We start from the raw sequence: 14,219 nt of genomic DNA, 5'->3' as shown, positions 1-14,219 counted from the left end.
CCCTGCAGGCTCCCAAACAAAGCTCTGCTTCAAAGGGCTAATGATACATTTTGTAATTCTCGAAAGTCAGATGGGTAGTGGCCAGTCAGAAGAAATTTCACTGGGCGTATAAAAAGCAGGCAGGCTCTAAATGGCTCGAGATCTCGTTTCGATTATTTTAAATAATTGAGTTACTTAATACATATTTGAATTTTAATAGATTTTAAATTTTTAAATAAAATAAAATCTTAGACTTACATTTTTAAATAAATTTAAATAAACATGACTTTAAGTATTTTTAAAAATTTAAAAACTTTAAATCATTAGATAGATATGTAAAAATTTGAATCTGACACCAGCAGGCTTTTGAGGTAATGAGTCTCAGCCTGCACTGAAGAAATAAACAACCTATGGGCCAGGGCACAGAGGTCATCTGCGGCTCACAGTGTGATAATCCACCCCCCTGGCCTTAGCTGTTTTATAATCTGCATTGTACGTCACTCTATAATGCCTGTGTTTGGAGCCAGTGATAAAACGCCTTTAGGATCCAGAATCCTATAAGGACACAAACTAGGACTTCAAAGACTGTTCGCAGCTGGTCTCTTCACTTAGTGGGGGAGCCAGAAGGACAGATTCAAAAAGAAGATGCTGACTAATCTGGTTAGTTAGCTGTGATGCTATGACGCCGTTGGGGTATGTCCCCGACGCTCTGTAAAACTCGGCGAGTGTCACCTACCCGCGGGCAGCAGGATGTGTTAATAAGAATAAAGACCCCCTCCCTCGGCAGCCAATAGTCATGTAGAGCTGGATGCAGTCACACCAGTGAGGACAGGAGCTCTCAGATAAGAGGCACAGCAACAGAGTGAGGTCAGAGGTGCCTGCAGGGGAGTCATTTGTCTCCTGGGAATCACCCGAATGTGCTCCCTGGTGGAGGGGCAGTTCTGCCTATCTCCTGGGTGTCAGGAAGAGGTCTGAGGTGGTCCGCAGTGCCTTCAGTGCAGCAAAGTTTGTGGACCGTAGATGAGGACACCTCTCTCTCCTGTGACATTTTTTACTAAATAGAATGTGTTAGTTAAATCTATTACTTTAAACCATTTACTTGCATTATTTTGAATGTCATCCATTAAATGACGATGTCTGGTAGAGGGGCTCTAATAAAGGAAATGGTCTTGTTTAACTTTCTGTTGTTTATAGTTAGCCCCCACTCATCACCAGTGGCTTCGAGCGCAGGCCATCCCAAGGAAAACAAAAGGTCAAATGATAGGAATTAGTGCCCCTTCTTTAACTAGGTCAGCTATGAGAGGCCATTATCCTTCAGTGCCTGGCCTTACTTGTAGGGGAAGGTTCACTAGCTCCCACCAGACGGTGCCCACCAGTAGAGCTTACTTCAGCTGAGGCAGAAACAATGCCCAGTCTGCACCGGCGATCACGAGTCAGCAGTGGGCTGTCCTAGCCTTGCAGGGATGTCCACAAAGTGGTCAGGCTAAAATGACACTAGCTTTATTCCTGCGGTTTCTCTAATTCCTTTCATTCCAAATCCAAACTGTAGTTGTCCTTTTAATAAGCCTTCCTCAAATTACTTGCTTTGTATGTGACGTCTATATTGTCCCGAGACCCTGACTGATATGAACTCCAGCTCCGAGGAGACTGTTGCTGTGGTTAGCAATTCTCTGGGCAGAATGGTTCCTCTGTTGCTATCCCAACTGCACCTGGCCGAGACAGACAGATACCTGCATCACCCTTCTCCAAAGGGTAGACTTTCCTCCAGTTCACCTACAAGGACTCTCACTTTTCCGAGGGGCCTGGATCCTACAGATCCTACAGATCTCTGTCCTCACCTTCAACTTGGCAGAGACCCTGTATTCCATCATGCGGTCCTTTAACATTCTATGAATAAGATAAAAGCATTTGTTGACTTTTCTGGATCCCCCCCCCTTTTTTTTTTCATCCCCAACTCAGAAGGTTTCTCTTCTAGGTCAGCTACCTTAACCATGGATTTTAAAGTTTGGCTCTGCATTTGCAAATTTGAACGATGTTTAGGCGCTGTGTGTAGAAAATTTTCTCTACATATTTTGACCATTTATTTCTGGAAAATGAAAGCCTAACCGTAATTCGGTTTTATCTCCCTTTAACCTAAGCTGTTCAGAAATCACAGACCCTGTGGGATCCTATTTTCCTGTGTCCTGAGATCACATTCTTTGTGCTCATGTACCTGTATTCGCATATGTTACGTATTTCTCCCTCTATCTTATCTTCTGCCTTGGTCTCCACGGCCACCTGTTACCTGTATCTGTAACAGAGGTAATAAAGAAAATGGTTTAACTGGCTCTCTCAGTCACTGTGGCTACTTTTAAATCAATTTTCTAAATGGCAATGAAAAGGATCTTTTTAAAACACAAGTCTGAAAAATATAGGTCTTATTTTCTCCTTCGCCGAGAAACAAAACACAAAAACCGGAATAATTACTCTTACTGTTGCACTTAACATGCCTTAAATATTTGGGTTATATTCTACAGTCATCTGTGCGATTTGATACCTTCCAACTTTCCGCCAGTTTTAGTACATACTCCTTGCCACTGGCTTCAGCCACATAGACTTCCATTGATGCTGAACTAAGCCAAACACCCGACTGCCCCAGAGCTTCCCCGAGTGCTGTTTATGATGCATCTTATGATGTCATCTTCTATGATGTCTATGATGTCATCTTCTCCACCCAACCTCGTCTTTCTCCATGGACCCTTTATTGGGCTTCCCTTCCTTTTTCTTCCTGGTCACAGCTTCAAATTGATTTCTCCATAGAGGGGGTGGTGGGCACTTTAACAGCCTAGAAACCCACACGTGCTTTGGAGGAATCTTCCGCTGATATTGCACTCCCATTGGAGTACTATTTACCTACCCCCTTAAGTCGTCTTTCTTCTAATCCTGCCCTCCCCCTGAGTCAGGAGAATAGACCCCTGTGTCTTAGGCTTGATGCATCTGTACTCTCTCAGAACTCTGAATCCTGAGCTAGAGATCCAAGGATGGGGGTGGGGGGAGGGTGTCAGGTTTTTTCATATTCACTCTAATGGCTGTGGTGATATGCAAAGCAAGACATTCCTGTGATTTAGCTTTCGCTATATTTTCTATTTCCTAATCCTTTTGAGAATTTATATTCTGAGTCTCTTCTAGTTATCTTTGTTTTTCTAATATATTCTATGTTTTTCTAATATATTCCTTTTTTAAAAAGTTTATTTTTGGTCGCTTACAGGCAAGAACAGGCTGACCGATACAGACGCCTTCACTTTTAAACCAGCCTCAATCCAAGTGCATACTTTCCCTTGAATTGTTTGGGATTATATATTTGTATGACAATTCATAATGTACTACCTTAGTATTTTATACTCTCCCTGATGGCAGGGACAAAGGATACGTTTCTTCACACTCTATCTGCAGTACGTAATCTGTAGTACCTATCACAGTGCCTGATTTTCTACAGATAGTTAAATTACTGCTTCTTTCCCAATGTCACTAAAATAATCACTCTGGGTTTGCAAACAGAATTCTCTTTACTACATTGAGGGAAAGGATGCAAGGTTAACTGCAGCAGTTTCCATATTACGTATTCAAAGAATACATCACCAGAATGCTGGATTCACGACTTTTCGACACCACGCACACTATGCTCGCGTTATCACATAATGCTTTGGAGACATAGCTGCCAACAGAAAAACAACGTCATCAGTGGACAAAGGGGAAAGCAGTTCTATCCACTGACAAAGATATAAATATCCTTCCCAGATGGTCCTTTGATCATAGAAATTACTTTTAGATTTGGTTTTGAGTAATTACATAGATATGGCAAAGCTACGTTGATTATTATTTGTAGGAGTAGCAATCCCAACCTGCTCTGAGGCATCACTGCCAGAATTATTAATCTCTCTGATTTGCTAGATTATCTTATTTAATAATGATATGAGACGATTTTTTATTTTACGATGGAATTCTTTTCCCTTTGACTATATCTGCTCTACTCTAGGCAAATACCATAAAAGAAGCGTGCCTCCTTCTACATGGAGGGATGTGGAAATGGTGGAGCATGGCTCTGTTAACCATTCTCATCCTGTATCAATGAGGTAGAACCCTTATCCCTCTCCTCCAGGAGCCCAGAAACTATGGGGGTGGAGTCCTGTTGATCATCTCTCCTGGCACTAACCCAAGCAAAGGCAGCATCTTTTCCCCTCCCCTACAGAGACGGTGAGGTTCAAGCCCTGTTGTCAAGCTCCTTCTCTGCACTAGGGGTGAGTGGGGGTGGTACACCTTCCTCTCCCCTCCAAGCACTGCAGAGCTAACCCCTAAAAACTCTTTAGATTTGGTAAACCTACAGATTTAAAGCTGACCAAACTCAAACAGGTTAAATTTTTAAAAATTTACATCAGGCACACCAAATTTCTGAAAACTAAAGACAAAGAAAACAACTTGAAATCAGCCAGAGAAAAAAGACACATCATCTATAGAGGAACAACAATTCGAATGACGGTGAATTTCTCACTGGACACCACAGAAGACAGAAGGAAGTGGGAAATGTTTTTCAAATGCTGAAAGAAGAGGAGTCGGTAAACCAATTAAAGGACAGATCTTATCACAGTAGATAAGATCCGTAACCCAACTAGATGTCATCTGCAAGACATTTTCTTCTCATGATAAGGATGTGAAAAGATTGAAAGTTAAAAAAAAAATGGAAAAACAAAATAACACACAAGCATTAATCAAAAGAAAGCAGGAGTAGCTAAATTAATAATAAGTAAAGTAGACTGCACAGCAAAGGAAAGAGTGAGGGATAAGAAGAGACATTACACAAAAATAAAAGGGCCAGTTAACCAAGAAGTGATAGTATTAAATGTATATGTACCAAACAACAGAGCGGCAAAATACATGAACTAAAAACTTATAGACTTAAAAGGAAAAACATAGACAAATGTACATTTACAGTCAAGAAATTAAAAAATCTCTCATAATTGATAGAACCACTAGATCAAAAATCAGAAAGAATATGAAAAACTAAAGAAGATAATCAGCCAAGATGATCCAATTGCCATTTGCAGAACAGTGTCTCCAACAAGAGCAGGATACACATTTTTTTTTTAAAGCACACAATTTCTTATAAAATCAAACATGCCATATGAGCCAACAGTTTTACTCTTAGGTAAATACACGAACACCTTATCACAAATGTTTATAGCAGTTTTACTCATAATCATCCCAAACTAGAAACAGCGTAAATACCCCTCGACTTATGAAGTGACAAACTATAGCACATCTATACACAGTCCATCTAGACACTACTGAGCAATAAAAAGGAGTGAATTACTGATATACTTAACAAGGGCGAATCTCAAAAACACCACGCTCAATGAAAGACGTCGGACACAAAGGCATATATACTATATAATTTTAGAAAATGTAAACTAATTCATAAATTTAGAGATAGAAAGTAGGCCAGTGGTTGCCTAGTGCTGAGCTGGAAGGAGGGACGGACTGAAGTTGAACGTGAGAAAACTTTGGGGATGATAAGAGATATTCTGTGGTTTTATTGTGCTTTTGAGTACGGGACTTTATATTTTTGTCGAAACTCAAACCGCGTGTTGGACAACTGAATTCTATTTGGGAAAGCCGTAAAATTTCCCTGGTTTGTAAAAAGATATTCGGATGGCTAAAAGATAAATCTATATAGTATGAGACACCTTATATAAAGGGGAAGTACTTAAAATTATTGAAAAGAAAGTACTTATGAATGATAGCAGACTAAGACTTATTAGCTATGATAGAGTATAAAAATATGAAAGAAAATCTGCTGAATTAAATTAATATTAATTAAAGTAAAATATTTTTTGTCTCAAAAATACTGGAAGTAACTTCTTATCTGAACATAGAGATTTTACCTATTGCTTTTTTCTTTCTTTCCTTTTCTAAAATTACAGCTGCACAATATTCCCTTACATGCATGCACCATAGTAATTGAGACAATCTCTTATGTTTGGGAAATTAGGTCATTCCCAGCATTTGGCAATCACAGCTAATGCTGCAATAAATAACTAATATATTTGAATCATTGGAGGTGCATTGTTAGAGTATATTCCAATTAGTGGCATGGGCAGTTCGAAAGATATGTGTTTTGTTACATAGTGCCAAAAATCAACATTATCAAGACGAAGTGACAAATTTGGAAGAAAATACTTGTAAAGTATATGAAAGACATGACCTCTGTGGATAGTATGTAAAATACCAAGGAAAATAATCCAGATGAAGGCAAGCAATCTAGAAGAAAAATAAGTAGAATGGAGATAAAGGCAGCTCATGAAAGAAGCAACCCGAATGACTAACGAACTAAAACTAACAAACAAAAAACCTTACAAGGAAAGACAGGACACTGAGGATATAAACAGAGAGCCATTTTGGAAAGCCTTTCGAAATCTATCGCAAGGGCTGTAGATACACTCCAGGAACCAGCAACGCTCTTTTGGAGCATAAGTTTATTTATATATATCCTCAAATAATCTTTGAAAAATCCTATTATCCCTTTATTATTATTATTATTATTATTATTTATGTAGAAATTTTAAATCTTTAAGAAAAGTTTAAGCCACAAAACAGGACTTACCAGCTTGGTGTAAAATCGTCCCTTCTGTGTTCCAGGTGACAACAGCTTTTGAGGTACGGATAACGACCTTCCTCTTCCCACATGTACAGATGCAAATAGTTATCCATGGATGTGGTGAGGACATGGAGAGAATCCTTCAAAGGGATACGCAGACGTGAGTGGCCCAGAGTCAGAGTCAGAGCAATGAGCGTCGGGGAGAAGAATCGTACCTACCACCCATAAGTTGCAGATGGAGATCTCGTGGTCGTCAAATTGTTGCAACAGGAGGCCGTTGATGGTGAAGAGAAACAGGCGTGACCCGCTCTCGAAAACAATCATATTTGCGTCGCTGACTCCCATCCAAATAGGACTCTCCATGTGAACAGGCAACAGGAAACTTGCGACCTGGTGTGCTGTTTTCATGTAAAACACATATGCACGCGCGCGCTTACAGGCACGCTCGGGGTCACTGAGTCAGACCAATATCCTCACCCCGAATGAAAAAAAATACACTCTCTAATTCCATGGGACTTCGGTCCGGTGAGGAAAATGAAGGGTGAACCAGGGGCCTGGAAATACATGTCACTGACCCTGGCGATGGATCTGTGACACAATGAGTAATCGCTCAGACGCTGAGCGAAGGGGCGATGGAATCCAGGCCCCAAAGCAGGATGGGCATCTAGACAAGTCTGCTAAGGAGGGCGCCGTGGAGTGCAGGGGTCAGAGGCGTGGGCATTAGAGTCAAACCGGCACGGGTTAGCCGACAGCGGAAGCAATCCCCTGCCCTTTACATGGACTGACCTAGTCACAGACGTTTGTTTAGAGCTTAAAACGAGGACACGAGTGATGGGGAGGAGAAACGAGTGTCTCTGAGGTGGCGCGGACTACCTTGGACGACCGTTTGACCCCCGGTCCTCTCAAGGGTCAGATCGAAAGTGGTGAAGCCCGTCTTCCGGAAAGAGGCTCTTCGGAACATCAGCGTGATCCTGTTGTACCTCTTCGGGGCCCAACCAGCTCTGCAGCACGATGAAAACGGGAGACAGACAGACAGAGGGATTTTGTCCTCTGACGGTCTCAGTAAGCACTCCGCATAAAATACCTATGGAGAGAAGGTCGCACGTGTAGTCAGGAGACAGGGGAAGTGACGGCATCTCCATACGGCAGCGACTCCAGAAAAACCTCCTTAAAAATCCTCGCCTGCCGCCGAAGCTTTATAAAGAATCTCAAGAAGCACTGAGTGGTCGCCGTCTTCCTACCCCGTCTGTCACAGTCGGCCGTACAGCAGAGTCTCCTAAACGTCCCTTCTAGCTTATCAAGAGATCACAAAATCGTCTGGCCGCATCGGACCCCGATCAAGTCGCCGCTGACTACGTCGATTTTTCCTTCTTGGAGAACTAGCCAAGGACGGCGCTGCCTCCGCTGTCTCCTTCCTCAGCTCCTTGCTCGCTGGCGCCCAGTCCACATGCGTCATGTAAAATGTCCTGCTCCAAATGTCACTTTCTCAGAGTGACATTCAGAAGCGGATGTGTTTTTATTTCCTTCTGGCCTTCTTTGTACTTTCCGGCCAAGGTAGAGAAAAATAAAGAAGGAAAGCAAACGCAAACCAGGTTAGGAAAGGTCCTCATTTCTTGATCCTCTGTCTCTCTCTCTCACACACACACTCCTCTACCTGGTTGGCTGATTCGGGCTTCATGAACAAATTGTCATTAATAAGTATTTGCCTTTGCGACTGGATATTATTGCTTCAAAGACCATTGCTTCTCGGCCCCAGGAATGGATTCCCGTGTGATACGGCCTTTGAGAGGAGGCTGTCTGCTCCTTGCCGCGGGCTCTGCGGTTTCTCTAACGCTTCCCGACCTTCCTAACGCCCTAACGGATGGTCTCTTCCCGCGGTCAGAGCACACACTGGGCGACACCCACCTTTGGCAAGATGTGTTGATGCACCCCGGAGGCAAAGACCCATCGCTTGCTGGGAGAGACATGCAGCAGATCCACACTGTACTTAAAGGCGTTGACTTTAGAAACGCTCCTCAACTCCGGCACTGTCAGCGTGTAGATGTCACCTTCGGAATTGCCCACCTGAAACCAGAACGAGGCAGCGGCGGCACTGCGTCAGTGGAAACGGGCGGGCGCGAAATCCTAAAGCGCACGGGAGGCAGGGCCGCCGGCTGCAAGAAGCACCCCCGTGTCTTCAACCGCATAACTGAGAGAGATCGAAGCCTTGGTCCAGCCGGCCCCACAAGGTTACTGGGACAAGCCCAAGGAAATAAAACAAACAAACAAACAAACAATTTTCCAAGTCCCAAAGCACTCTTCTCCGGGAGAGTTACTCATCGACACGTCGACACTACGCTTTTTTCTCAATGTCTCCCCAAACCCCCATCTCTCCCTCCATAGTCTCTTTCCAAGTTCACGTACTATACAATAATACACGCTTGAAAGGTGAGGCACAGATACGAAATAATTCAGGAAGGTCTCGAGAAGAATGACTGGAAAAGTGTACCTGAGGTAAGTCGAAGGCCAAGATTGTGTGAGTCACCAACATACAGGTATGTTCGTGTGGCCAACGTTCATCAGTGTATTGCGACTCTCAGGGAATGTGGCAGAAACGACGCCAAGAGGACAGATCGCACTGTGATGGTAACGAGGCCGTGGCACCCATCAAGGCAGCCGGCGTGTTGCTTCGTGGGGCCCCCTCCACGGGCAGGGCTCACTTACCATCAGGAAGGGGCCCTCCTTTGTGAGAAAGGCTTCCAAGGAAAAGCAGGCCTTCGGCAGGGTGAGAGTCGCCAGAGCATGCTCATCCCGGCAGTTCCACACCTTGACAGTTCCCTCTAGGTCCACGGTGAATGCAAGACGCATCTGGGGGAGGGTCTCCAGAAGCCTGATGCTGGATCGCTGGACTGGGCTTGACCAGATCATAGTGCCCTAGAGAACGAGAGTGCCGCTGACTACATGCGCCCACGGGCCTCTTCACGCCCACCATGCTGCCATCCTGCCCCTGTTTGTCCGGCAGCCTCCTCCAAGTCAGATCCGTTTCTCTCTCCAGGGACTAGAATAAGAAAGGTCTACTAACCATCTCAGTTAGTCGAGGGGTAGTGAGGATGAAAAAGGAACTATGCAATATATTCAAAGGCAGGAACTCACGCTATGATGGGCATAAAGAACAGTCAGACTCCCTTGGGCTCAAATCGATTCAGCCTCTTACTACCAGTGTGACATTTGCCAAGTCACTTACCACCATGGCTTCCTACAGGAACGTTGGACTGCATTCCACAACACATGAAGGATGCTTAGAATTCTGCCTAGTACGTGGTAGGAGTTCGAGGGGTATCAACTAGCATGATGATCATTATTCTATCATCGACCTCGTAGATTGCACACAAGAAGAAAGCATTTCCCTTCTAGACTTTAATCTCATTAAAATTGTAAAATGTAACATAAAAAGAATACAAACATAAACGTAAAGTTTAATAAGAAATTACAAAGCAAGTGACATAGCTATTTCCAAGCCCTCTTAAAGCCCCCTTGTACTTGGTCTATTTACTCCCCTGCCACCCTCCCCAGGTATAATCACTATTTTGATTCCTAACACTATAACAGGTTGCCAAACTGGGCGGCTTAAAACAACAGTAAGTTTTTATCTCACGGTTTGTTGGTTAGAAATTCAAGTGCGGCTTGGCTAGGCAGCTCTGGGTCAGGGTGTCCTATGTGGTTGAAGCCACATTCTACTTTCAAGGTGGCTCACTCCTCTGGTTGACGAGTCGCTGCTGGCCACTGGCAGAAGTCCTCGGTGCTTCACCACATCGACCTCTCTGTAGGGCTCCCTTGGTGTCCTAACATTGTGATTGGCTTTCTAAGAGCCAAGGACTCAAGAGAGAGGAAGTGTCTTTTGTGGCATAAGTGTAGAAGTTAAACACTTCCATTTCCACAATATCTTACTGGGTACAAAGGTCAGCACTATGGGATATGGGAGTGAACTATATAGGATTAATTAATATACTGTGGGACAAGGCATATTGGGGCCTTCTTAGAGGCTGGCTGATACAGTCCACCTTGTATCCCTGATTATTCACCTCCCTTTCCCACGCGAAATACACTATCTCCCAATGCCCCCAGGTATCTTACCATTACAGCGTCATCTCAAAATCTAGTATCTCATTGTTGAATCAGGTACAGGCATAGATGAGGCGCTTTAGATCTGGTTCTTCTTAATGCAAAAAAAACTTAGAACTAAATATACAAGTTGTCCGTCCCCTACGTCACCAAAATACAAGGGTAGGGCGGGCATAGGATAACATTATACACACTCACATTCAAAAAAAGGGGGAAACGGAAAATGGGGAGAGGGGGAAGCACTAAGGAATGGACCCTACACGGAAAATTTGAAATCCAGTAAAGAACATTCTGGTGATTTGCTGATTAGGAGTCGAAGCCTGGCAAAGATTCTTCAGGACCTCTGGCTCCACTCTCTAGGCTCTTGGTTCTGTCTTCTGAGTCATCCTTCCTTTTCCACGTATGTTGGCCCAGTTTTGCAGCTGAGTAGTTATTACAGCCTGCTTCTTGCCTGTAAAAGTTTGGGATTCGAAATCTCTTTTCCTTTTGTGATATTGCAACCCCTCTGAGCCCAAGCTGGCAGTGTTTCTGCCCATATAATTGTCTCAAAAATGTTGTTTCTCTCCAAAGAACCTTACTGGAGTTTGTATTGTTAGTCAAGAGCCAACCCCACGATTCTTCGAGATTAATCCTTTTGATACCTTGGGCCTCTTCTGCTGGTGCTGCCGAGGTTGATGCCTTAAACTTCTGAGAAGTCCTATCGCTTGACCTCCAAGATAGCTTACTCACATGATTTCAAGTTGGTGTTGGCTGTTGGCGGGAGGCCTGAGTTGTCTGCCGTGTAGACCTGTCCATGGGGCTTCCGGAATGTCCTCAGGGACATGATAACTGGTTTTCCCTAGAGCAGGTTGTCCATGAGAGTACCCTTCTAATTTCTTTTTTCCCCAGCTTTATTGAGATATAATTGACAGATAGCATTGTGTACATTTAAAGTAGGAGTATTCTTCTAGACTCTTATCAATTCCCTCAAATATTTACATAAGGGCGTTTATCATACATCAAAAGACCTTGTGTTAGAAAGTGTCATTATCTAATTTCTATGGGGAGGAGAGAGAAATCGAAGCAGGAAAAAAAATCAAGATACTATAATAATTTGGGACCCACTTGGAGACTTCCAATTCCTTCTCCAGTGCTTCATGCATTAGATGTGCTAGTCCTGATAAATAAGACAACATCCGTGCTCTGTTGGAGGTGATCTGAGTTAGAAGCCACTTTCTGAAAAAGCCAGTATAACAAATGCCAGTTGCTGACCGAGAGGCAGCAGAACAGGTAATGAAGAGGCACAACGCCAATAGATTGTTTATTTCGCAAAGTCACTCCATGCTACCCACAGAAAATAAGTCCTTGCACGTTTATATCTAGAAACGCATATCAAAAAGCGGATTCTCTATGTGTCTATAGTCTAAACGAAAGGGTTACAGATTACCAGTTAGAAGACTTGATTTGAAACTTTGTTTCTGTTATCAGTTCCGAGGATCACTTTCCTCCCAGCTCTTGCTTCACCTGTGTAAAGCACTGACACAGGTGTGCACCTCATCTGCCAGACTCACCTCTTGCACATCCCAGGCAAAAAGCATGCGCTTTGAAGACACCGTACAAAGGACTGACTTCTCTCGTTCGTTCATCTGGAGGCTACTTCCCGAGAGATAAGCCATAGGCTCCAAAATTCCTGGAGAGAAACAGAGACAGTGCTTGGCCACCCCATCGCTGAGGGATTATCCGATTGAATTAAGAGAATTCTGGAAAGATAATTTTAAGTTTTCTCGCAACCCTTACGGAGAAGAGGATGGAAACTGGCCTTCGGAGTTATTCAAACATGGGTTCCCATTGCAGACTGGCCATTTGGGAGGTGCTGGCCAGTTCGTTTTTCCTCTTTAATCTCAGTTTCCATAGATACGAAATGCGGATAAAAATCTCTCCATCAGAGAACTGTTCCAAGTTTTAAAAGAGGTACCAGGAATGAAGTGAGCGTTAGAACGTGTGTTATCTAAAAGTTTCCTTTTGCCTTTAGATTTTTATTCTAGGAGGGACGGGAAGCCTTTGGGGAAAGGGAGTAACAGGGCCTGGCTTTGCCTTGGGAAAACAACACCCTGGCTCCTCAGTGCAGCGATGACGATGAGGACTGCGGGGTCGGGGTGGGGGTGGGGGGGTGGTGGAGTGGGGGGCGGCGGGGCAAGGGGAAGGCGGCGCTCGCCATCGCGACAACCCGTCCCGTTAAGCCTCGACTCCCTTTCTCGTCGCTGAACGGGGAGGCAGACGAATATACAGCGGATTTCTTACGAAGAGTGTGTCCCGTGCCCCTGGAGCGTCCTGGCCGCCTACCGAGGTTGCCCGCCGCCTCTCGGTAGATGAAGTCCTCCGGCTGAGCCGACGCCATCCGCCGCTCGCGCTTCCTCTGGCTGAGGAAGAAGCGCTTCCACGTGGGCGCGCCCGGGCACCGGTAGGAGAAGTGGCAGAAGCCCCACTTCTCCAGGCACAGGTTTCTGCAAAGAGCCGTGGTCCTGCGAGGCCGCCCTCCGGGCCCGTGCGCGCCGCGCGCACCCTCTGCCCGCTGTCGCCTTCACTGGCGCCTCTCGCCGTGCAGCCGCGCTCGGGCCTGGGTGCAGACGCAACGGCCTCCTCCCCGCTAAGGGACACCTGCCTGCCCACCATGCCCTGGCTCACCTCCACAGGTGGTCATTCTCCGCAACGGTATTCCAGTACTGAGGGGGAGAGAAGACAAAGCCGGCGACTGGTACCCCAACGTGGGCTCCGCCTCGGTTAGCATTCGTTCTGGGAGCGAGGCCCCCACGGCTTAACCGGCCGCCAGTCCCCTTCCCCGGTGCGGGACTACAGGGACACGGTACCGGCAGAGACCCAGCTCGGCCAGTACAGGCCCTCAGTAATCCCAGAAAGCTCAGAGTGCGTTCCCCAGGGCGTGAAGTGGGAACCTCAAGGGTCGTTTAACCAGCATGACTCTTGCACACCAGCTTTGCATTTCCATTTAACCAAATATGAGGCCCTCAGAGTGGAGGAGGCTGACCCCCGACCCTCAGTGTACCGCTCTGCTCCTCTGCCAACTGGCGCTCCGATCGGCCAAGAGGAGTAATGGGTCCAGAGAAGGGCTCAGGTGTAGCAGACCTGAATGGGCAGGCCCGAACAGGTGAATTTAAGCAATGAAGGAGGGTGGTGTGGGTGTCACGCCGGGGTGGCCGACATCCCAAGACCGAGGGAGAGAAGCGACAGGGGTCAGAGCGAGCGCCGACAGGGCGAGCGGCTGCGGGGTCGGGGCCGGTCAGTGCAGACGGAGCGGCGGGCGAAGAGCGTTCACCTTGTTCACTTGGCAAACCTGCAGCAAGCTGAACGCATCCAGGAAGGAGAAGATCTTCAACAACGGTATTTCAGGCAATGGGGTGTCCATCTTACGTGGCCGGAGCCCACACCCAGTCTCCTTTCTCCTCTATGGGATGCTCTGAATTTAAAGGCCTGGCCCAAGTCCGCAGCACTTGGGAAGATTTCCACCCACAGC

At 45.5% G+C, this 14,219-nt stretch overlaps 1 protein-coding gene across 2 annotated transcripts; it reads right to left on the bottom strand.

Moving 5' to 3' along the window:
• Positions 1-1,228: 1,228 nt before the first annotated feature.
• On the bottom strand, positions 1,229-14,121 carry FBXW12 (F-box and WD repeat domain containing 12). 2 transcript variants are annotated; one of them, XM_036219866.1, is made up of 11 exons: positions 14,022-14,121; positions 13,376-13,413; positions 13,034-13,194; positions 12,262-12,380; positions 9,314-9,523; positions 8,516-8,674; positions 7,484-7,694; positions 6,830-7,008; positions 6,617-6,750; positions 3,598-3,673; positions 1,229-2,269 (listed from the first exon to the last, which is right to left on the bottom strand). In XM_036219866.1, exons 1-11 carry the CDS (start codon positions 14,109-14,111, stop codon positions 2,228-2,230), a joined length of 1,419 nt encoding a protein of 472 aa, XP_036075759.1. In that variant the 5' UTR covers positions 14,112-14,121; the 3' UTR covers positions 1,229-2,227. The 2 variants fall into 2 exon arrangements, with proteins under 2 accessions (XP_036075759.1, XP_016005319.2); XM_016149833.2 differs by lacking the exon at positions 1,229-2,269 and having other exon boundaries at positions 3,322-3,673.
• Positions 14,122-14,219: the final 98 nt, after the last annotated feature.

The sequence above is a fragment of the Rousettus aegyptiacus genome, unplaced genomic scaffold (assembly GCF_014176215.1).
Source record: "Rousettus aegyptiacus isolate mRouAeg1 unplaced genomic scaffold, mRouAeg1.p scaffold_m13_p_4, whole genome shotgun sequence".
NCBI classification, from domain to species: domain Eukaryota; kingdom Metazoa; phylum Chordata; class Mammalia; order Chiroptera; family Pteropodidae; genus Rousettus; species Rousettus aegyptiacus.
This window is presented reverse-complemented; position numbering and strand designations above follow the sequence as displayed.